Source organism: Myotis myotis, unplaced genomic scaffold, assembly GCF_014108235.1.
Source record: "Myotis myotis isolate mMyoMyo1 unplaced genomic scaffold, mMyoMyo1.p scaffold_m19_p_2, whole genome shotgun sequence".
Classification (NCBI taxonomy): Eukaryota; Metazoa; Chordata; class Mammalia; order Chiroptera; family Vespertilionidae; genus Myotis; species Myotis myotis.
Window position 1 is genome coordinate 49,496,057 of NW_023416324.1, and position 25,354 is coordinate 49,521,410.

At 36.4% G+C, this 25,354-nt stretch overlaps 1 protein-coding gene across 4 annotated transcripts in view; it reads left to right on the top strand.

The window, feature by feature from the left end:
* Window positions 1-25,354, top strand: part of LRRC7 (leucine rich repeat containing 7) — a 479,490-nt gene that overhangs the window by 374,292 nt on the left and 79,844 nt on the right. For all 4 annotated transcript variants that reach the window (XM_036352078.1, XM_036352079.1, XM_036352082.1 and 1 more), the window contains 6 exons: window positions 2,063-2,187; window positions 4,109-4,357; window positions 9,231-9,431; window positions 13,787-13,898; window positions 14,113-14,293; window positions 17,343-19,020. In XM_036352078.1, coding sequence (XP_036207971.1) covers window positions 2,063-2,187; window positions 4,109-4,357; window positions 9,231-9,431; window positions 13,787-13,898; window positions 14,113-14,293; window positions 17,343-19,020 — 2,546 coding nt within the window. The remainder of the gene's footprint in view (window positions 1-2,062; window positions 2,188-4,108; window positions 4,358-9,230; window positions 9,432-13,786; window positions 13,899-14,112; window positions 14,294-17,342; window positions 19,021-25,354) is intronic.

Here is a 25,354-nt window from a genome sequence, read left to right on the forward strand (position 1 = left end):
TTAGTCTTTGATAGATGAACATAAATGAATCATTTTAAAATATTTTAGGATATTTTTATTCATATTTGACTTACAGAAGTAGGATAAGGAAAGAGTCACTTTAATATGCATTTTTCAGGCTTTAATAAAATTGATCTTTTGAATTTATGAAAGAAAGCCACCATGTTTATAGATGATATAAGAAAAGACTTTTATAAGAATTATGTTTTATTCATCTACCTTTACTTATATTTACATTTTAATATCCCTACGTTATCAAAATATTTCTCTTAAAAAGATGTAAAGAAAAATGAAACTGCCTTATATTCACTGGTTATTTCTGAGATCCAGTCTCACAGATTAAATTTCTAATTTGTTACAGGGAGTGAGGAGGATCTACTTAGGTAAGGTGATGTTAAGGAATTAGCCTTGTTTTGCTTTAGTTTCCTTTGGAAAGTAGAGTTAGTGTTAGAACAATTTTCTTGAACTTTAAGCAACTCACCCTCTGGTTTTTCAGGCAGACGTGTATTAAGTGAATTTTCAGAACCTTGCAACAACAAAAAAAACAAGATATTATCATTAGCCAACAATTTGATGTAAAGATTTATAAGCCATTTATTTTCCCTTAAGTTGAGACACATTTAGACCTTCATGTTAAAGACTAAATTTTTCACGTTTGTTACCCTAAAAATAAACTCCCTTCCATTACCCTGACTCCACCTTACCCCCAACACACACAATGGTGCAATCTTAGACACTTTACAAAACCATTGTTATATAGTTAATACCTTTTATAAAATCCAGACACAGTTTAGTAGTTAAAAATATGGGCTTTGTAATTACACAGACATGGAACAGGATCCTGTATACACCACAGGGAAACTGCATGACTTTGAGCAAGTCTTAAAACTCAAATAAAGTTTTCTCATTAGTAAATTGAGGGTGATGTTAGTATTACCATTGTGCTGTTGTGAAGATTAAAAAGATAAACCTGGCCCAAGTGGTTCAGTTATTTTAGCCTCTCCTGTACACTGAAAGGTTGTTGGTTCGATTCCAGGTCTGGGCACGTACCTGGGATACTGAAGGCAACCAATTAATGCCTCTCTCTCTCTCTCTCTCTCTCTCTCTCTCTCTCTCTCTCTCTCTCTCTCTCTCTCTCCATTCCTCTCTCTAAGCCAGTGATGGCGAACCTATAACACCCATGTCAGAGGTGACACGCGAACTCATTTTTTTTGGTTGATTTTTCTTTGTTAAATGGCATTTAAATATATAAAATAAATATCAAAAATATAAATCTTTGTTTTTCTATGGTTGCAAAGATAAAAATATTTCTATATGTGACATGGCACCAGAGTTAAGTTAGGATTTTTCAAAATGCTGACACGCCGAGCTCAAAAGGTTCACCATCACTGCTCTAAGCAGTCCTCAGGTGAGGATTAAGGATTAAAACAGATAATATTTAAAAATGTTTAGTCCGACTATTATTTTTGTCCTATGAAGAGCTCATTCTCTACACTGGAAACTTCCCAACCTCAATATATAATTAAAGTATACTTAGGAAACCTGAATTGTGTTAAGATATTAAAAGACCATCCTAGCTGGTTTGGTTCAGTGGATAGAGCATAAGCCTGTGGACTGAAGGGTCCCAGGTTCGATTCTGGTCAAGAGCACATGCCCAGGTTACGAACTTGATCCCCAGCAGGGGGTGCGCAGGAGGCAGCTGATCAATGGTTCTCTCTCATCACTGATGTTTCTCTCTCTCTCTCTCTCTCTCTCTCTCTCTCTCTCTCTCTCTCTCTCTCCCCCTCTCCCTTCCTCTCTGAAAACAATAATATATATATTTTTTAGTATATATTTTAAAGACCATGTAACAAATATCAAGGGAATTTTATTCCCACTTTCCTCCTCTTTCCCTTTTTTTTCCTTTCTTTATTATATCCCTTTTTTCTTTGTTTTTTTCCCCTTTTAAAAAATTTTTGTATTTGTTTGTAGTAGCTATCACCATTGTTTGCATAGTGTACTAAGCTCTATTAAAAACACTTTATGTAAAAGTAAGCAACAATCTTTTGAAATCTAACTGTAGATTTCCAGTCAGACAGTGACAGCTTTAACCCGACACTGTGGGAAGAGCAGAGACAGCAACGCATGACTGTTGCCTTTGAATTTGAAGACAAAAAGGAAGATGACGATAATGCTGGGAAAGTTAAGGTGAACCTTTTAATTGTTGTTTCTTACTTTTGCTTGTTCAATGTTCTTATTCAAATAGATTTTGAAACAAATGGAGTGACCCCTGCTAGATGGTCAGATACATCTTTAAGTCTCAGGGTGGTACCTTTCGTTATAGCAGAATGGTAATTCTGAAAGCATTGTTTTGCTTGAGAATGAGAAGACTGTCCCAGTTCATCTTACAGAATAGCATGAAAGAGATTCAAGGTGAGAAAAAGCCAGGAAAAAAATCTGGGTGATGGGCTTTTCCTGAGCATCTTATATATCCTTTGATACACTGAAATGTGTGTTTTTTCATCACTGAACAAAACATCATGCAGACTGTTGAAACCAAATTACACATTTATTGAAGAGCCGATGGATGAATATAGTACATTGGTATTAAAATCTCTGAAAGATTCTATGTTACTGGGATATTTTAAGAAGAACTGATGAGTTTTCTTAAGTACGAGGACATATTTTAAAGGAGGTGAGGGCTAACAACAGGTGATGTTCCTTAGAGAAAACAACTTCATTTTTTTTAACTCTAAAGCATATTTTTTAAAATCTTTTATTGGAACCAATCTAAGTCAAGTAATGAGGTTGAATTTTAAAATCTATATTTTTCATTAACTTTAAAAAGATCAGAATTGATATAGATTTTATCAATATCAGATCTTTATATTATCGTTGTAACAACATCTTGAATCTCTCATTATTTTTATGGCATTCTTTGTACACTTTTTTTTTTATCATGGGTACTAATTTCCTAGGTAATTGTATAGTTATTCTATTAGTAGATCTAGATTGTATAATGTGTTTTCTCTGTCCTCTCCACATTTTATAAACTTTTTTTATACCAACACACTTTGGAACCTTATTAGAATTAGACAGTAAGGTAATTGACAGAGCATATCTATATGGATTTCCAAATCAAAATGATAATTCTGTTAAAAATCTGAGTTAAAAAATGTTTCTGGGTTGTTAATTAGTGCTATCTAAGAACCAGAGACATTTTTTATTGTGAATTCCTAGAAAAAATAATACCAAGCTAAAAAAAAACAAAAACCTTTAGGATCTTATACATTAGATCCAGAACCAGTGGGTGATGCATTCTATACTGGACCTTTGATTCATTGTTTTACTCCACCGATGTAAAAAACTATGCACTTCTTCCTAAAAATCTATATTCAAAGGATCCAAGAGGAAAAGAGTATATTTAATATACTCTGGCATATGTGACAATGAAAACATAAAATATAGTCAATGCAAACAATTATTTAGAAGTCCTGTTTGTGTGTTATGTGCTCAGGTCTATTTATAATCAGAGTACATTCATTATATTTTAGAGTGCATTTTTCTCTGTGTTCATTTATATTTGCTTTATTTATATTTTGGTAAAACCATATGTGTTTCCTAAATCTCATTCTACTTTACTTTGACTAGTTTGAATATTTCCAATGCCATTGGCTATTAGACAAATTAGAACACAAACAAACTTCTAAATAAATCATCATAGAAAATATGATGCATGGAATATGCTGAAATCTTAAACTAAATCACACTTTTCTGGTTCATTACATGTACATTCAACCTCACACAATTTTACCTTTAATTTACATACAATTTAAAAAGGAACCAGTGACCTATGCCACCAACTTCCAAATGGACTAGACTATAATGCCTTACTGATAGTGTGTACAGTGCAATATGAATGCTGCCTTGTGTGAAGAAATTGCAACACTTTAGCTTCATATGATATTGGTACCATTTTATTACAGGAATTAAAACTAATTTTTCTGATGGTTATTTTAAATGCATTACCCAGAATGAAAAAAAAATCAAGAGTAGAAAAATGATAAAGTGAAAGTATTGCTACAGTGCTCCTCTTTCTCCCAGAAAATGGAGATTCCTTCTCCCACAGGATCACTCCTGCCAAGCCCCCTGGGAAAGGGGCCAGCGTGGGATTACTCTCCAACCTGCCAGACTGTCTGGCGATTGCTGCACACCATGGGCCAGGTGTGATCAGCAGATCCAAGATATGCCCGTCCCCCAGAATGACCCACAGCTGGCATGGGGTTGTATAAGTGGCCTCCAGCAGGAAAGGAGCATGTGCACTCCATTGCCAGTTGCAGCACAATCCACCACTCTTCCCTCTCTAAGTGGCAGACAGGTAGGCCTAGGTGTTTGGGGTAGGAGAATCCCCCATGTAGAGGCAACCTTGGAACAGTGGTTTAAGGGGTATGTTCTGCATGATTTGGGGTAAGAAATGTTGATCATAGAAACTTACCAACTGCCAATGTTTGATCCCCATTTAATTTTTGTTCATTGACATTGGAAATGGGGCGGGGAGACCTGAGTCAGAGGGGAGGGAACATAATATGAAGTGCCTAATGGGGGGGTAACTGGCATGGTTTTTGAGGTGGGTGCTTCATTTTTTATGTTTTTATTTTTAAAGATTTCTTTTTATTTAAAGTGTGGGAATACCAATAGTCAAGCAGAATGTTGATGACGCTGTTGAGAAAAATCTAAATTGTCCTCACACATGCATACATTTTTAAAAAATATTAATTCTGGGGGAGATTAAATAACTAAACTTGATTCTTAAAATAGAATGAGATTTAAATTGAGATTTGCTGAGAGTGAACTTTAAGCACAAAGATGGTGTCTGTTGAAAAGCATCAATTTACCTTTAATTTGAAGGCACAGATGATGAGAATTCCTGTAAGAGAAGATTGGTTTGGGAGTTGTGGCAAATAGGGTTTCTTTATCTCTGTGGGTTGGATTCAAGAGTTTAATGTGGGGGGGAAAAGTCTTGATGGGATGTGAAAGAACACTGCATTTTTTGTAAACTTTACCATCCACATGTAATGGACTAGATTCTTATTGTCTTATATTTTTTCTGCAATATAAGGCAAGCTGAGAATGCATTTTCCTAACTAAAACTGCTATATGTTTTCTTTGTGTGTAAAATGTTCTAATTAATTCCTAGAATAAGATATTTAACAATTAATAATCATAGCATTAACTATTATTTCTCTTACTGGAATTTACAAACAAATCAAAATAGAATTTAATCATTATATAAGAAAAGCACAGTTCTGTGTGAATTCAAGTATCACTTCTAAATGCCCTAGCTATTAACACTAATTCTTTCTTCATTGCTACATTTTGGGGGAGTCTCCAACATCTTGCAGCTGCTATTTGCATTTACTGCACTTTATTTAGATCTAAGATATATAGAATTTTATGAAAAGCTTATATTTTCCAAAATTTAAGTAAAATAGCATTTCAGTAAAAATTTTGCATTTTAGTAAAATGTATATGTGAAATGAGCAAATACTTTATGGTGAGTGATATACACAACATTTTGGTAAGAGCATAATTGACAGATTTTTCCCACCTATGTGTATAATAAGTGAATGAACATATATAATTATCCTATATTAGAATAAAGGAATATTCCTAGCCTACATATTTAGAAATATAAAGAAACTGCTTTTGTATTTGGGCATTGCTGACCTATTAATATAATTGTGTTTATGATCATGTTTGTTCATTTCTGAAGTACAGCACACATGAGTTGAAGAGTAGAAAGGAAAAACAATCTGGGAAATGGTATAAAATATGCTTTTACAGAGCTTACAAATATAACAAAATTATAAAATTATAGTTTAATTTAAAAATAAATTATAAACTATCATGTTAGCTTCATGTTGTAAAAAATTGAAATTATGTTATTTAATCAATAAAATTAAAATTTTAGACTTATAGTATTTCTTCCACAAGAGAGTACAAATATGTGCCACACCTGTACCAGAGAATAGCTCTGAGTCAAGTAATATTTGTGTAGCATAAACTTTTGACTGAAAGGCCTGAGTTTGAATTTGGGCTTTGATACCTACTAGCAATGTGATCTTGGGCAAGAAACTTATACTGTTTGAGCCCTGGGTTGTTGTTTTTTTCCATTAAATAGGAACAGGTGCTATAATGACTTGTGAAAATTAAATGATATGTAATTATAATTTATCATAATTATTAATTAATAATTTATTATTTATATTTAAAATTGTGGTAAATAATGAAATGTGTATTATATAAATAGCTAATAATAAGTTAAATATCCTTATAAAACATTTTGCCTGGTGCCTAACACATGGCAAATACTAAATAAATGATAGTGTTGCTGCATGCAATCTGAAAAAAAATCACTCAGTATGGTATTGCAGTTAGACATATATAGTAGAATCTATATTACCAAAGGAATCCAGATTTTAAAAATACATAAATAGAATATATTAGAAACAGTATCTAACCTCTGCATAGAATCTATAAATTTTCAAAGGACTATCACATTTATTATCTCCTTTTAGCTCCAGATTAGCATAAGCGTGTGGGAGAGACATTATCACTCCCATCTATATATATAAAAGCCTAATATGCAAAATGTCCCCTCTGGAGTTCAACCTACCGGGAGTTTGATTGCTTGCTATGACATGTGCTGACCACCAGGGGGCAGGGCGGAACAAAGGAAGGCCCCAGCCAGCAGCCAAAGGGACCCTACCTGTGCATGAATTTCATGCACTGGGCCTCTAGTATTATATAAGTAGAAATCTGGCTTAAATTTAGGTTCTGCTGGTAGACTAATAAATGGAAAGCAAGGAGCTTATTGTATAGATAGAACAAATCTAAGTTTTATGAGACCTGAAGTTTCCACAGTTTTAAGAGGGGCCTCTTTAAGGAAAAGAATATAAAATAACTGTGTAATACATAAGCAGGGCCTCTCACAAGGCTTTGGAAGCAACCCATGCAAGTGACAGGCCCTAAAGCACAAGCTTCATTAACTTCATGGTAAATCCACTTCTGTTTCTAGATTTAAAAATACTTATAGAGATGAAATACTCAAACATATTCTGGTGATGTGAACAAAATATTGCATTAATTTGCTTATAAAATAAACAGAAAATATTCGTACTGTAGCCATTAGTAAATAGCCATATAATTGTGTCAGATGGGACATAGCATCTACAAAAATATATTACATTATTCAGTGAAGTATTTAATTCAATTAAAGAAGAATGCTTCACATTTTTCCCTTTGATTTAATTAGAAGCAATTTCAGCATTGAAGATATTTTAAGGAACATAGAATTTTAACTTAGTGCCCTACTTGAGAATTATTTCTCATTCATATGTTGCTAATTATTAAAAATTAAAAGATGTTTTAATTGGCATTATAGTTGTACCATTCTATAGTTTACGTTTTAAATGTAGTATTTGCTTTTTAGTCCTTTGATATCAAATGCTTTTAAACAAGTTCAACAATAAAATTTTAAACTTAGATTTAATTAGTGATTAACATTTCTACTACAGTTTAAACAGCAGATCCAAGATGCATGCATCCCAATAGACTTTGTCTAGCATTGATATCATTCTTTTTATGTTTATTTAAGAATGCATATAAATTAAGTGCCCTGAAATATATTTATATTACACTCTAACAACTTACACTTTTTCTGTAAAGTCGAACTTTTTCTTGAGTTATATTTTTATAACTTAATTTCTATATATTATTAATGTCATCCTTATTTATTTGGGAGTATAAGAGATTAAATTACATTTAAACAATACATACACTAGCAAAATTAATTATCTGGTTTTTCATCAGCTTTCCAAAGTAACTGGGAAAATAATTTTGTATTTTTTACTGAAAGGAATGTTAGAAATCATCCAATGCCAATATTTGAGAAGGAAAATGAGCCAAAAGAAAGACGAAACACTAGAATAACAAAGTTGGTGGATTTGCTAAAACTGCAGATGAGCAAAAGTGTTTGATTTCATATTCATAATCCTCAGATCTATACCACTATCATGGTTTCTTACATCCCATGAATTACATGGGTGTGTGGGGGTGTATATACCTGTGCCCTTCCCGCTTTCTTTTTCTCTCTCTCATTCCCACTCTTCCTCCTTCAACTTCTCTTCCACTTGCTCCTCCTCAACCCCCACACACTTTCACAGACACATACTCGCCACAATCACATAAACCATTCCATTTTGTAAAGTTGGTTCTACTCAGATACAAAAAGGCATAATTTTTGGAACAAGCCTGGCCAAGTAAATCTGCCCCTTATTTTTCCTCCTGCTCCCTTTTAATCAGCATGAACAGTTTTTATCTATTCCATGTAAGTACTCTGATGTTTCAATATTCTATATGGAATATCTTACATTTTCTCTCTCTAAGTTAAATGGGAAAAATAATCATTAATATATGTTTCTAAAGTCAGATTAATACACCAAAGAGGAGTTCAAGTATAGAAATAATATCTGAATAAACATAAGCCAAATTTTACGTTTGCCTAGAATGTCTTAGAAAATTTTTTTATTTCTCTTTAGTGTAAGACACTATCTACAAAGCATGTTACTTTATTAGGGTAAAAATTAAATTTAAAGCCACCCTGAAATATGTTTTCTTAAATGTTAACAAGAATTAGCTACCCTACCTTTTGATGTAACATACCAATTAACAGAAAGCGGAAGCATATTTGAGTAGCAGATATTGTCCCCTCCTGAGTTTTTAAATAAGTGATAACTCATCCTACTTATAAATCTTTTGGGGTCTCCTTCATCACCTGCATTGATATTTTTAATATCAAAATAATTACTTATAAATAATTTATGTAGGGAAAAGGACAGCCTCTCAAGAAAATATAAAAGCAAATGAGAGTCACAATTACATTTTTCAGAGATTAACTGTCACTTAAGTGTTGGATGTACTGCTATTTCAACCATTATAGGGTAGGTCTAAAGATAGGATATAATCCAAAAATTGTATTTAATCTAGAAGGGTGGGCAGGGGTGAGAAAAAATCCCACATGCAGAATAAGAGAAGAACTCTAAGTGTTCTACTCTACAGAACAGTTTCTCAGCCAGCTCAGCACTCACTATACTGCATTTGGTTCTACTACTACACATAAAGTGCAGTAGTTTTGTGAACATGCTTGCTGAAGGTATTTTGATATTAAATTTCTTTTTATAAACTTCTAGGTTGAAATAAACCTAAAACGATATCCAACTCCTTACCCAGAGGATTTAAAGAATATGGTAAAATCTGTTCAAAATCTGGTGGGTAAGCCAAGCCATGGAGTGCGTATTGAGAATTCAAATCCAACTGCTAACACGGAGCAAACTGTGAAAGAAAAATATGAACACAAGTGGCCTGTAGCCCCAAAGGAGATTACAATGGAGGTATTTCAAGGTTATTGGTAATTGCCAGTGTGGTTTGGATTTTTCGGAATTACTAAGTCATATGTGTGGGTTTTTTTTAACTGAATAGATCTTCCTTTAAAAGTACATTTTGTTTCCCAAAATATAAATGGAGTGTCTCTACTCTTTCAAACTATGAGAGTTGCATTTAATAAATCACAGATAAGTGATACCCTCATGGCCTAAAAGCATTAATACAGCTCCAAAAGTTCCAATATACACAGAAAAAATAATTTGCTCACCCAGCCAGTACATGCATTATATCATTTTCATGATAGTCTTTTGGCAACCTCAAACTTTTATTGTATGAGTCATTAGAAGAGACTAACTGAAGATTTTTTTTATTCTGCAAATCTCAGTAAAATTCCTGATCAGATTATAAGCCAAAAATTTTTCAAATATTTTTGTGTTTAGGTTACAATCTTCTAGGAAGCACTACTATAAACAACAAAAAAAAAGGGAGATAACTTGGAAATTTAGCTTTTCTCAATCTAGTAATGGGAGTTTAAGTCCCATATTTTGTATTAGATATTCATCCTTATCAATTTGTTTGTTCTGAAAAGAATTCAACTACATGTATGCCACCTCTCTGCACTATCTCATCAACACTTCAGATAATTTGCTTATCACCTTTTTATCTTTATTAGATACTTAATTTTTATGAAAACATCTAGAAGTTACTATACCTCTTTCTCTAAAATCTAGATTGGTGAAACTCTTTTACAAATCTGCATTTTAGAGCATCAATTTATTGCATTGATTAAACACCAACTGTATATTTAGCACTGTGCTAAACACTGTGAGAGAGAAAGAAGAAATATAAAAATGCGTGCATAATCCCCAACTAATTTAGGGCCTTGCCAGGTACACTTAACAAAGATGAAGTAAGTAGAGAATATATAATATGAAATATGATCATATGGTTACTTGTGTGATGGAGAATGTAATAATCTAAGAAATTAGAGAGATAAGCAATCATTGCCAATCAGTTAAAAAGTTACTTGAAGCAGTTGCTGTGATCAAACATCAAGTGTCCCCAGAAAATCAACGTGAAACAGAAATTAGAGTGGTAGTATCTAATATGATTCCAAGGTTTGAGAAGGTAGACGTGGTGTCCAATAGGTGCACACATTCCATTAATAAGTAGTTTTGGTTATTTAAACATAAAGTAAATATCACAAAGTAGGTCATAAACATATATACAAGTTTGGACCTAATTACTTAATAAATGGGACTGTTAGGTATTTCTTTAGTCTAGGGTCCATGTATCAAAATTATTAAGACACCAAAGGCATTTGTATACCAGGAATTCAGGAACTTCTGGCCTTTAATTGTTTTATGTCAGAGCTTTATTCACTGTACCCTTCTCCCTTCTTCCTTCTCTCCTCTCTCCCTGCATTCCTCACTCCACAATATCCTCCATCACTATATTTTAACTTTATTCATAATATTATATTAATGTATTCATATCCATAATATATTGTATTAGACCATCAGAGTTAAGAAGGATTCTATTTTATTGGCCATATGGTAGATTGATGTTGTGAAAATACATTTGATTCAACAAACAAGTGATAAAATGTGTACAGGTATGGCAGCCAACACTTAATTCAAGAAAAATTCAGAGAAACTGTTTTGGCCTTCAATAAACTTCTGATTGGATGAAAACATGTTACCAGGGTTACAACATTAGACCATATCAGTCATTCACTTATTCAGCACATATTTATTGTGCCCCTGCTCTATAGCAGGCACTGTGCTAGACACTGAGAGGACAATAGTGGACAAAACAGACGTGGGCCCTGCCCTCACGAAACTCAGGCTGCAGTTAATAAATTAAATAATAATAAATGTTTTTATTATATTTAATGCAAATAAGCAGGGTGATCAGAGGGTCCTATTGATCAGGGTGACCAAGGAAGGCCTTTCTGTTGAGGTAATAATCTTTATCCTGAAAATTAAAAAATGAGGAATTTCTAGCTATTTTAAAGAGCTGGTGCTACAGACTGAATTTTTGTATCTCCGCAAAAATTAATATGTTAAAACCTATGTGATGGTATTTGGAGGTGGGCTCTTTGGTAGGTGATTAGTAAGGGTAGAGCCATCATTAATGAGATTATAAGAGACCCAGATTGCTCCCTAACCCCTTCCATACATCATGTGAGGTCACAGAGAGAAGATGGCCATCTATGAACCAGTTGGGGTATAAGTGTGAAAGTTTGGTCTAAACATATAAGATAATTATTGAATGTCTAAGGCATAATGGGAAAAAAAAGTAAAACCCTTTATTATATTTACATTTCTGCATTGTACAACTATTTGGTTTGTTATTTTGACTAAAACAAAAGGCCTGTACTTCAATATTAAATGTCATAAGAGTATTTTAATATTATTTCAACAAATAAGCTATACTTGTACTTATAGAATATTAGTACTAGACAGAAATTTGCACAGTTTCTTATTTTCAATTACCTTCATTTTATTGATGAATTGAATAAAATGTAGAGAGTTACATTTACTTTCCCAAGGTAACCTGGTCAATAAATGGTAAAGCAGGAATAAAATGGAAATAGGCCACCTTGTCACTGACACTTTTTTGAAAGTCTATATATTTTATGCCTTTCATGATCCCACTTATCAAACTTGCATCTGTTTCTACTTATACATTTCTCCAAAGATGTGTAAACTTTTATTCTCTGTTCTTCCAACTTAAAATTTTGTCATAAGTTTCTTTGAAACAACTTTCAAAATCTACAAAAACACCTATTTTCCTCTTCATCTCCAGTATGTCCATCAATCCCACTCTTTCCTATCCCTCTTCAAATCTGACACTGCATTTTAAGTGTCTGCTGTTCTCCCAGCTGAGCTCACCAGGAAGCAGCACTATATTCGTGGAGATCACTGGACCAGAGCCCGGTGGAATCATGCCTCCATGCTGGGCTTTTGTCTGTCTGTGTCAACCTTGCTGAGTCTCAGAATCCACCTCTAGGAAATGAAATGAAAAGATCAACTAGATGATCTTTAGTCTTCTTCCCCTAAAATATTCTTTAAACACAAAAACAAAAGTATCAAGTCTACCCAGGTTTTTCACAGGCAAATATTTCCATATCAACCTAACCAAAAACAACCCAAAAGATAGAACTTAAGCCAAGATTTAAAGAAATGGATGTTTCTCTGCAATACCCAAAGCCCTAAGCCTGTCACTAGGGAGACCATAACATTTATAATAAGAGCTTCTATCTGATCATTACTCACAGATTAATCATCAGGCAGGACCAGCGCATTTTTTATATTTTTGTCCTCAAGTATATTCTTTCTCTGAATTAATAAAATATTTCCAAATATGTTATATTAATGTTCCAAACTAGCAAGTACTAATAAATGAAAATAAACCTGAAAATTATATTTTTTATTTCCAATTAAACTAAATATTAAGGGACAATAGACATAAAGATAACTGCTGTGCATAAATTTACATCAGTAGATACATAGACAAGCCATTTTTTAAAATATCTAGAAAAAAAGTGAGAATTTGGTATTTTGGTCTTCCCTAATTCTCTACCACTACATGGTTACCTGGGAATAATAATTTGAATTATAGAAGCTGTAAATTTATAGATTTTTTTACATGTTAAATTGTCATTATACAGTTCTATTCTCATGCCAATGTTGCTCATTACACTCAATGGATGGATTTAGAATGAAGATTTAGCAGGCTAGACTGATATGAGAAAGCTTAGGAACAAAGCATGATAGAATGAAAGAACTTGGGATCACTTGGGAAACAGTAGGAATTAAAAGGGAGATTGGTGGTAAAAGCAAGCCTTAGCGGATCCAGTTTTGCATTAATATAGCTAAGGATTTTAAAAAATTCCAGCTAATCAGTGATATACTTTCTTTTTAAAACTCTTAAGAAGTTTTCCCCTTTGAACTCCTACATGGCTTATATTATATGTATCATATTACTCATATAAGGCTTATCATAATTGAATCCTGTGCTATAATGAGTTATATCTCATCTCCCCAACTAGATTATAAATTCCCAGCAGTATGGGTGACATCTTGTCTTTCTTTGGAACTTGTACAGTTCTTTGCACAGTGTCAGGCATATAAACAGCATTCAACAAATGTCTGATGAATAAATGTATTCATTTAAATTAAAAAAAAAATCAGGGCTTACCTTAGAGATACATAGGATTCACTACTCCCAGTGCTCCACAGGGATTTAAGTTTTAGAAACCCCATCTTTAAATCTGAACCAAATAAAGTATTGCCATCTTGGTTAACCATTGTTTTAAATGTTTACTTTCCTTGTCCTATATTATTATATCTCTCAGGATTCTTTTGTTCATCCAGCTAATGATATGAGGATTGGGGAGCTTCACCCTTCATTAGCTGAGACCCCTCTGTACCCACCCAAACTTGTTCTGCTAGGGAAGGACAAAAAAGGTAACCTTGTGAACCTGATGTGTAAAATACGCCACAAATGCATGTGCATGATGAATCGCCAGTTGTAAATTATGATACACCATAGTCTATAGAAAAATTTTACAATTATGTACTTCTAACATTTATCGATATGCTATCTGTTTTTATCCTTACTTTTCTGTGTTTATAATTGTCCGTGTTCAGAGCATTGTAATATTTTCCCTTTACGTTTCAGAATCAACTGATGAGTCTGAAGTTGACAAAACTCACTGTCTGAATAACAGTGTTTCCTCAGGCACTTACTCAGACTACTCGCCCTCCCAGGCTTCCTCAGGATCCTCTAACGCCCGGGTTAAAGTGGGGTCCTTGCAGACAACAGCTAAAGATGCAGTACATAGTTCTTTGTGGGGTAACAGGTGTGTTTTCAGAATTCCCTCTTTTCTGTTCCCAAATGGTTATTTTCAGCAACTTATTGAAATGAAATCATCTTAACTTTGGAATTGTATCAGCACATGAGTTACATAGAAAATGGAAGGGGCAGGTAAGCAAATAGAGGCCCCTGGGATTTCCAAGAGTACCTTGAATCCATTCTATAAAGCAAAGCCATTGTTTAAGGGAGAGATTGTAGATTAGTAACAGGTTGAGATGATAGAACAGAACAACAATTTTTAAACAAAAATTTTTTCCCAATACTTATTATATTTATGTAGTCATTTCACCACTCATAATGGTGTTATGGATAAAGCAGCGGTTCTCAAACTGTGGGTCGCGACCCCTTTGGCGGTCAAATGACCCTTTCACAGGGGTCGCCTAAGACCATCCTGCATATCGAATATTTACATTACAATTCATAACAGTAGCAACATTACAGTTACGAAGTAGCAACGAAAATGATGTTATGGTTGGGTCACAACATGAGGAACTGTATTTAAAGGGCCAGAAGGCTGAGGACCACTGGATTAAAGCAAGATGTATGTAAAGCCCTTGTATGCCTAGTACAAAGTAAACGTTCAATAAACTTTTCATTGCTATCATCATTTTATCACTACCTGGAAAAGTTAGAATATAGGTGAAAGTATTTAATCTTTCCAAAATGGATCCTACTCTATATTACCTCCATTTTACGCACGAAAACAACTAAAGTCACAGACCACAATAAAGTGACTCGATGAGGTAGTATTTGCCCAGTTCTGATTCCTTGTTTTGTAACTTGTTACTGTTTTACACTACAAATAGCAAATAAAAATAATCATCTATATATATATATACATATATATATACATATATACATATGTATATATATATGTATATATATATATATATAAAAGGCTAAGCAACCAGCCAACGGGCCGGTAGGTATGACGTGCACTGATCACCAGGAGGCAGATGCTCAACACAGGAGCTGCCCAATGACAACAACTCTCGCACTCCGGGACCCCTTGTGGGATGTTGGAAAGCCAGTTTCAGCCCAATCCTCGCAGGCCCTGCAGGCCCCGCAGGCCCCGCAGAACAGGCCAATGGACCCAACCTGCCAGAGGGACCCCGCTCACTCCACAGATGCCCTTTGAGCCACAGCTCTGCCCCAAGTGCAGCTGGCCAAGGAGGGACCGAGGAAGGTTGGCTCCAGGGTGTGTCCGGCCCATCTCACCCAGTCCCACCCCGCCAGTCACCTTCTAATTAATTTCCTTTCAATGTGCATGCATCCATGCACTGGGCCACTAGTATGATATAACTAAACAATGACTTTCATTCATATTTTACTGATACTGTCACTACTGTTGGCCATAAATTGTTTGGTAATTAATAAATAACTTTCTATTCACTGATGCCCATGATAATATTAACTCTTAACTCCTTATAAATTCATTATTTTTTTTCTATAAGCTGAGATTAATTTAGGTACTTTTTTCATTAGCAAAAACACTTAAAAGTCTTTTGCTCACTGATAAAAGATATATAATTCAATATTATTATTGTACAAATGGTTTTAAAAAATTGACATCTTCTAGACATACTGTGGTCACTGGTATGAACATGCCAATGACCAAAAGTCACCCTATATAATAAATGTTTAATATGCTAAGTGTCCAGTCTACCAGTCAGCTGTTCAACCAATCAAAGTATAATATGTTAATGATATGCTAAGGCCACTCAACCACTCGCTATGACATGCACTGACCACCAGGGGGCAAACAGTCGACTGGTCAACCAAGTGCTATGACATGCATTGACCATCGGGGCACACGCTCTGATGGGTAGGTTAGCTTGCTGCTGGTGTCCAGCTGATTGGGACTGAGCAAGATGGGCCGGGCATGCCCTGGAGCCCTCCCACAGTCCCTCCCTGGCTGGCCAACCTCCCCCATCCCTCCCTCCCTAGCCCCGATGGTGCACCGGTGGAGTTCCTTAACCTGGCTTGTGCCCTCTTGCAATCCTGGACCCCTTGGGGGATGTCAGAGAGCCAACTTCAGCCCAATCCCAACTCCAGGCCAAGGGACCCCACTGGTGCATGAATTCGTGCACTGGGCCTCTAATATAATAGAGTCAAATAGAACATAATACAATATGCATTCTAGATAAAGATACAGTGGGGCCTTGACTTACGAGTTTATTTCATTCCGTGATGGAGCTCGTAACTCAAATTACTCGTATGTCAAATCAAGAAGTGAACGAGTGAGACACATGATGCTGGGCTGATGCTGTGGCGTTCGCTGTGACGTTCACTGCGCCAGCTAGCGGTGGGGTATCTGAAGCTGGCTCGTAACCCGAATTTTAGCTCGCAAATCAAAGCAAAAAATAGGCCGAGATATCTCAAAAAACTCGTTAGTTGGGACACTCATAAGTCAAGGCCCCACTGTACATGAGTATGTTCCCTATGCAATGGGTTTAATATTTTCAATACCTGGTCTTCAAATAAATTTTATTTGAAGACAGTTTGGGTTTATTAGGCACACCAAGCATTTACAGAACAGGTACGCTCGACCAATAGTTTGTAAATGTCATGAATCAGAAATTCCAGGAACTGGGACCAGGAGTCAGGTGATTCTAATTATCAGACAGGCTACAAGACCAATACCAAAGAACTGTATAGTTCATTCATTCATTCATTCACTCAACAAATATATTTTTAATACCTACTCTGTGCCAGCCACAATGGTGGGCCTGAAGAAAAAAAAATCTCTGCCCTCATACTAGTAAGTTTACATTCTAGCAGAGGACACAAGATAATACACAATATAATAGATAACTAAAATATATAGTATGTTAGAAGTTGTTGATTACTAGGAAGAAATTAAAGTCAGAGCAGGGTAAAGGGTGGATTTTTTGGACATGAAATGGTAGTGAGGTCTTAATCATAAGAGAGGTATGGGTGAATGAGCAGTTCAACAAAGGACGGTGACATTCTTGACTGCTTGCTCCCTTTCTGGCAAAGACCCATTTTCATACTTCTTCCCATTGTCTTTACAGGATTACACAATCTTTCCCACAGCCTCTTGATTCAAAGCCATTACTCAGCCAGCGGGAGGCTGTTCCCCCAGGGAATCTACCACAGCGCCCTGACCGGCTGCCAATGAGTGACACCTTCACTGACAACTGGACTGATGGCTCACATTATGATAACACAGGGTTTGTTGGCGAGGAAACCACAGGCGAGAATGCCAACAGCAATCCTCTCTTAGGTTCCAAATCTAGAAACCCACCTGCTCATGGACGCAGGCCTTTGATCAGGCAGGACAGGATTGTCGGAGTTCCCCTGGAGCTTGAGCAGTCTGCAAACAGACACACGCCGGAAACAGAAGTGCCTCCTTCCAATCCTTGGCAGAATTGGACCAGGACTCCTAGCCCTTTTGAAGACAGGACCGCTTTCCCTTCCAAGTTAGAGACCACCCCCACCACCAGCCCATTGCCTGAAAGGAAAGAACATATGAAAGACTCCGTTGACATACCTAGTCCTTTTTCTCCAGGACTACCATGGGAGTATCACGATTCCAATCCCAACAGGAGTCTTGGCAACGTCTTTTCGCAAATCCACTGCCGCCCGGAATCTTCTAAAGGCATTCCCATCAGCAAAAGCACAGAGAGGCTGTCCCCACTCATGAAAGACATTAAGTCCAACAAATTCAAAAAGTCACAGAGTATCGATGAAATTGACATTGGCACCTACAAGGTTTATAACATCCCACTGGAAAACTATGCTTCTGGAAGCGATCACTTAGGGAGCCACGAGCGACCGGATAAGCTGTTGGGGCCCGAACACGGCATGTCCAGCATGTCTCGCAGCCAGTCGGTCCCGATGCTGGACGACGAGATGCTCACGTATGGAGGCAGTAAAGGGCCCCAACCACAGAAAGCGTCCATGACCAAGAAAGTCTACCAGTTCGACCAAAGCTTCAATCCCCAAGGAGCAGTGGAAGTGAAAGCCGACAAGAGGATGCCGCCCCCTTTTCAACACAATGCCGAATACATGCAGCCGCCCGGCAAGAGCCTCGCCAAGGATCTCATCAGTCCGAGAGCTTACAGAGGGTACCCGCCCATGGAGCAGATGTTCTCCTTCTCCCAGCCATCTGTCAATGAGGATGCTATGGTGAATGCCCAGTTTGCAAGCCAAGGGGCCAGGGCAGGCTTCTTGCGAAGAGCCGACTCCCTGGTGAGCGCCACAGAAATGGCCATGTTTAGAAGGGTCAGTGAACCGCACGAGCTGCCTCCGAGCGATCGGTACGGCAGACCTCCGTATAGGGGCGGTCTGGATCGCCAAAGCAGCGTTTCAGTGACTGAGTCCCAGTTCCTGAAAAGGAATGGCAGGTATGAAGACGAACACCCTTCATATCAAGAAGTGAAAGCTCAGGCGGGAAGTTTTCCGGTTAAAAACCTTACCCAGAGGAGGCCATTGTCTGCAAGAAGCTACAGTACAGAGAGTTACGGTGCCTCCCAAACCAGACCAGTTTCAGCTAGGCCTACTATGGCAGCTCTTTTGGAAAAAATACCATCTGACTATAACTTGGGTAACTATGGTGACAAGCCATCAGATAACAGTGATATAAAGACGAGGCCCACTCCTGTGAAGGGAGAGGAGAGCTGTGGTAAAATGCCTGCAGACTGGAGACAACAGCTGCTTAGACATATAGAAGCTAGAAGGTTAGACAGGGTATGTTTGGCATTTCTCTGTAAGAATATCCCTCCTGCCTTTAGTTTTATTTTATTGGCATTTCTAAGTCCATGTAGTGAAGCATGAACTACATGGGTGAATAGATGATCAGCATTTTGTTTATCTTCATATTGCGGGGAATTGGTCCTTAGTTTTTCGTGGATGTTGTTTAATGCTCTTGTAGAGTCCATCACCTGTAGGTGAGTTGTTTATCAAATCTAGCCTAAATATTGTTAGCAAGAAAGAATTTCACTTGATTATATGGGATGGTGCTTCAGTCACTTTCGGGCCATTAAGGCAAATTATCTCTCCGAAGGCACAAAACTGTTCTCTGGTGACCTAAAGGGTATGATTTTTATTGAATCCATAAAAAGTGAGTATTTTGCCCCTTTCTGCATGGGCACACTTTTATTAAAGTCAGGTCTAATTTGTTTATAAAATTTGCATATAGTTACCGCTTTGGGACTACTAAAGTTATTACTGCAAAGGAGTAATAATCTTCCCAACAAGAAACAGAAAAATAAAACAAGCAGACACTGAATGCCCCCTACATGTTATTTTATTTAATAAAAATCCCGCCATTTAGAATGTTAGTCTTTATATAGAAAGAAATGTTTAAATTCAAATCATACTACAGACAACAGAAATAGATGATGTCTTTATAAAGACTACAAATGTACAAATTAGTGTGTATATTGCAGCAAAAAAGGAAATGAATACCATTTCAGATAAAAAATTAAGTCACAATGAAGCATGGAATGCATAATTACTGAGGAGTAAAAAAAAAATGTATAAAGCCTAGAATTATTTTTGTTGCCTATTATTTCTCTTTTAGAGGAATCTGGTCATTCATTTTCTAGAACTGTGACCAGTGACCATCATTATGGAGTGGCCTTTGTGTGCCCTGCATTGACCGTAGAATCTTAAAGCTCTTTTTTTGTGAAAACACAGGCTTTTCTCATTTTGTAGGTTTAAAAGCTTCAGTGTAAATTGGGACTCTGGGTAATAATACACCATTGGAGTCTTTCACTCAATAGTTTTATTATTTTACTTGGTGTCCTCCTGAAAGCACAGGTCACTGCATTTATCATATATATTTCCTTAACCTTGAATTTTGCGTTTTCAGGTGTACTTTTTCTAAATAATTATATTGTTTGTAGGTCGTGTCTACATGACAAGAAAAGAATCATTGTTAGGGAAAGCGTGAACTAATAAGTGTGGGTGTGGGTGTTAGTTTCTCACTGTGGAAATTGGTTCTGCCTTGCCAAGTATTTCATCAGAATGTCTGTTTCAAATAGGTGTGCTCAGTCCCATTGAAGGGAGCCTCATCAAAGCCTCATGACTGGCTGTCAGTGGGAGACACCTGGTCGGTTGTCACCATGCCTTACCTCAAGTTACACCCTCCATGTAGACAGATAACTTGGAGGGCGAAAATATTTGGGGCCAAATAATACAGTACAGTTTGGAAACTCTGGCCTCGTGTAGACACGACCATACGTAACAGGGTAAGATGAACTAGTCAAGAAAGGTTATAAGAAGCTTTTCAGAGCATATGTACAATGATGAGTAATTTGAGGCAGCAGAGGAGTGAGTGGAAACAAAGCATAAAAAAAGAAAAACAAATTCTGAACATTTGGTACCATCATTCTCACTTACTGGTTTCCCAGCTAAATGGTTTCTCTCCTTTGATCAGAGCTACTGACAAGTAGGTGACCCCTCTAACTGGAGTAGGAATTTGGAGGGAGGAAGATAAGACTGTGAGAGGGGGGTTTGGATCACCAGAAGTTTGGAGGTGCTGCCTGTCCCAGAGTCCAGATACAAAAAGTTAACTCATATATTTCCCATTGCTGTGACAGCACCTCCCTTTTCAATTAGCCTTCATGTATCCCTGGTTTGATTATCATTTTATTAGTGTCTTTCATTTTTCAGAGCAACTTCAATGTATGTTAATAGCTTCTCATTTAATTCTGACATTAAATTGCCTTAGAGAATTGCTTCAAGTCATTGAATCCTAGAAGCTCTTTCTCTAATTTTTTCCAAATAAGATTTATGCTCCCTCTCAGTTGGCGTACTGAGCTTTTCAGGCTGTATCGTACTTAAAATTTCTCAGCTACTCAACAAGATGAATCCAGGGTTCTGAAGCACAGATGTGTTGCCTAAAACTAGTTTTGACATAGCTGTGCTACTGAACATTTTGTCCAAAGTCAGATTGCACCAGAGACGTGCTGTGCTTCTTTCCCAGTGAAATTTAATTGATCAATTTGAACCCTGGAAATCAAATAGTTACATTGGAAACTATAGATCTTTGTCCAGTCCTCATAAAACAGAACTGCCTTTAAGCTCCGATAAGCTTAACAGACCAACATGATATTGGTTAAAGCTCTGGATCGGTACTTGGAGAGGCAGCTCCAGGTACAACGCTGGATAAAAGATGCCCGTTTTTTCCTCTAATTTAACCTCAAGGCTCAAGCTTGCACCACAGAGCCCCACTGTGACTGAGAGAAATTAAAACATGAACCCATGTGTCTGAGACTGCTACTCTTCTAGAGGAGCTGATAGAGCACTAGATGGGGTGATTTTAATCCTTAAGAAATCAAGGGCTACTGAACTGTTCAGTGTCCTTTTCAATTTTGGCATAGTGATAATGAAAAAACTCTGGATAAAACAATCAAAAATCCATAACAAATCTTATTGGTCAGTGAAACTCTGATGCTAAAAATCATTGCTTTGCAAATAATGTCCTAGAGTCGAGTAGCTGTCTACTGTTGGTGTTCAGTTTTTTTAAAGGATATTAAGTTAACTTCTATAGATTCTTTTTCAAAATAAGAGAATTACCTAAAGGATCAAATACTGAGTTATTACATTTCCGTTATAAGTAGAAAGTAGAGATTGTACCGATGAAAACTAGTTGATGACCAGTCACCCAAAATATCTGAATTTTTTAAATGAAGTTCTGTAGAAAAAATTAACTATAAGATACTTGCAATAACTTTAGAAGGGTAGCCACAATTAAAACAGTACTAGTTTTCTATAGTTATTTAGGTGTAGTATATAAGTAGCACTAATAGTTCAAATCATAATTCCTTTAGTTTCATTATTAAATTTCTCCAATTAAAATGTAATTTTTAAGAAATAAAAAAGTTAGAATATTTGGATCTTCATACAACTTATTTGACTGGTTTGACTAAATTAATCTGTAAATTCAGTCAGCCAGTGGTCAAATTGAACGAGCTTTTGACCAGCTCTTTTTCTGAGTTGCTGTAAGTAAGCCTATAAACTGAGAAATAAAATAAACTGATTTTGACTGCAACATTGAGTGCATCAGTTTTAAGGCAGAATCAGAAGCTAGTATTTGTCTTTGGTATGTGATGAACTCATAATGTGAAAGACACCATGAGATTTGCAGCTGACAAAAGTTTACTGACTTACTTCACTGTTTAAACTTTTTTAATTGATAGACTTACACAGATAAACAACATCTGTCCAAAATCACTGCTATCATGATATACGAGATAGATTTTATGCCTTTGAGTTAGCAGCAAATATAAAACAGAATGTATCTTTGCTTTTTGTCTTTTCTGTAGTTTTGGATGGTACTCATTATGTGCATAACTAACACTGTTTACCGTTTGCTTCTGTCTGATCGAGTGCATGTTTTGAAAAGAAAGTTACTGTTTGCTCGCTTAAAGTTAAATGTGATAAATTGAAACATGTTCATGTTATAATCAGTTTGTTGAGCATGTGTTCACACCCTGTCACATGATTATCTCCTCTACTCAGAACGCTGCTTACAAACACAACACAGTTAACCTTGGCATGCTGCCCTATGGAGGTATTTCAGCAATGCATGCAGGCAGAAGCATGACTTTAAACTTGCAGACTAAGTCTAAATTTGATCTACAAGAACTACCTCTTCAGAAAGTAAGTATGGACTGCCCTACATGTGTCAGCATACCAAAGCCAATTAAAGTTTGCTTACTTACTGTGTTTAGGCTGTACATACAGCCCTGCTTATAGACTCTCACGAGTCCCTAAAGCACCAGGGCACATAATGTAGAGCCTGAACTCTTCTTAGCTGCTAAATGAATACTTGTAGCTAGACTGATTATCAGGTTCCTGCTTTACAGCTTTGCTTTTTGGATTGAGCAGGTACATGGCTTTTTGTGTTGCTTTAAGGCTCATTGTTCAAGTTACTCATTTTCTTTTTCTCTTATTCTTTGTTGTTTTTTCATACATCTTTTTTTTAGATAGCCTCTAACTTGCTGATGCATTCTAAGAACAGAGCTAAAAATTATAACCTTTATTCCTTTAGAAAAGACAGAGTCCTAAATTGGAATGGAAATTAAGTGGTCAATACCTCTAAGTGCTTTTTCAGCCTGTTTTCCTTGCAGGAAATACTACACAGAAGTAAAACATGGATACAAGTTTGTGGCTTCCCGAGCAAATTGTTCCTCAACCTAGGCTAATAAAAGAAAGCGTAGGCTCATTTGAAAGAGACTACACTGTAAGATGAAACATTTCTATTGGCAAAGAAACATTTCTGCTCATTTTATTCAAGCAAAACTGAGAATGTACATTTTACCTGTTTAAATTGATTAATGCCTTCTGCCTTGGTTACATTTTGATGGATACTAATGAGTCATTTTTACACAATCTGTCACTAAGACTTTATTATAAATATAGTCATTAGCCTCGTAACGTTTTAGGGGGGAAAATGCAATACAAAGTGGGAATAGCAGAGTGACAGTAGCCTCCTAATAAAATTAATGACCATATGGAGCAAACTCCCATCCTAGCAAAATGAGGGTCAAAAGACCTCAAATTCAGGTTTTATTGTCAAATTAGTCTTAAAAATAATCTCTACCTCTGGATTGTTTGCTTCCCACTGTGAGTAGAGAAATAAAATCAAAGAGATATTTATATTCACAAATGTATCATCACTTTGAAAAAAAAAACTAACTAAATTAAGAACCTTTAAGTGTTGTTTGTCCTTGGTCTCCTGTTGCAGGACCCGTGGTGTGTCAGTAACTTCCTCTCCAGGGAGAAAAACATGGCCATGATTTGTGATGTTTGCCAATGTCAGCGATATAAATACTCCCTCTACAGACAGTTTCAAAGTACTAACGTAACACCACTGAACTCAGAACTGGGGCTTGAGTACAAATGGTTCTCATGAGCTAATACTAGTCGGCTTCCACATACCACTATCTGCGAGGCCCTTTTTGCTGGAGCCCCAGCTTTTATGGAGCCTGTTTCATGTTCTCTCAGACGCCCAAGGCTCTCATCCTCGGCCACAAGGAAACCAGTTTTCCAAAAGGCCTTGAAACTTATTTGCACTAAGTAATAGATGAGATGTCACAATTTTAATAGGCACCTTTCCTGGAGGGCTTGACAAGTAATAGAAATGAAACCCTTAAACTAAAATGATTGAGTTTCAAAATTCAGTGAGATTAGAGAGGTCTTGGTATGAAGGAAGCTATTGCTTGAATCCCTTAAAGTTATACCATATAAATAGCTCCTTATTCTGCCTAATTTTTAGCCCTATTTACTTATCACTCTATAGAATAATACAGACATATTCAGTGCTAAAAATGGTAATATACTTTGAAGCACCCTTTCTGAATGTCTAAATTATCTCCAGATATAATTTAGGTACCTCTGTATTGCTATATTAATTTTCTGATGTTGTTTGGGGTACCCGAGAGAATGGATTCATTATGCTTACTATAGTTTTAGGATGATCTATAACAGAAATATTCCAGAGTTATAATATTTAGAGACTCTTCAACCTTCCTCCATTGGGCACAGAGATGACCTAAAGGAATTCTCTTTGGAAGCTACATTAAAGTGCAAATCAAGAATAATTTAGTTATTGCAAGTCTCCATCTGAAAATGAATTATCGTCAATATTGCATTATTCACACAAAGAGAGAAAGAGAGAGAGACAAAGAAGGCAGGGGATGGAAAAGGAACGCAGGCAGGGCAAGTATTCTATTACCACCAAAAGATTTCATGACCCCAGACTATCAGTTTAAGGTGTCTAAACTTTAGGCCTTTAGGCATCTGGGACAACTTTCTTACCCTGCCGCCATTGCAGGAACTCCATCATATGTGACATTGAGTGGTGCTTACTCACTTTTGAGACTCCTCCAGCCTCTGCTTCCTCCCATGGATTCCAGTCTAATTCTCTGCCCCTTCACCTTTGGGCAGGTCCATCTGTTCTGCAGAGCTTCCTTAATTAGAAAATCTGTCTGGTTTTTCCGCCAGGCTTTCCCATCGTCACTCTTAAGAGGCAGACTCTCAGCATTCCCCTTCTTGGATCCACTGGCCACTG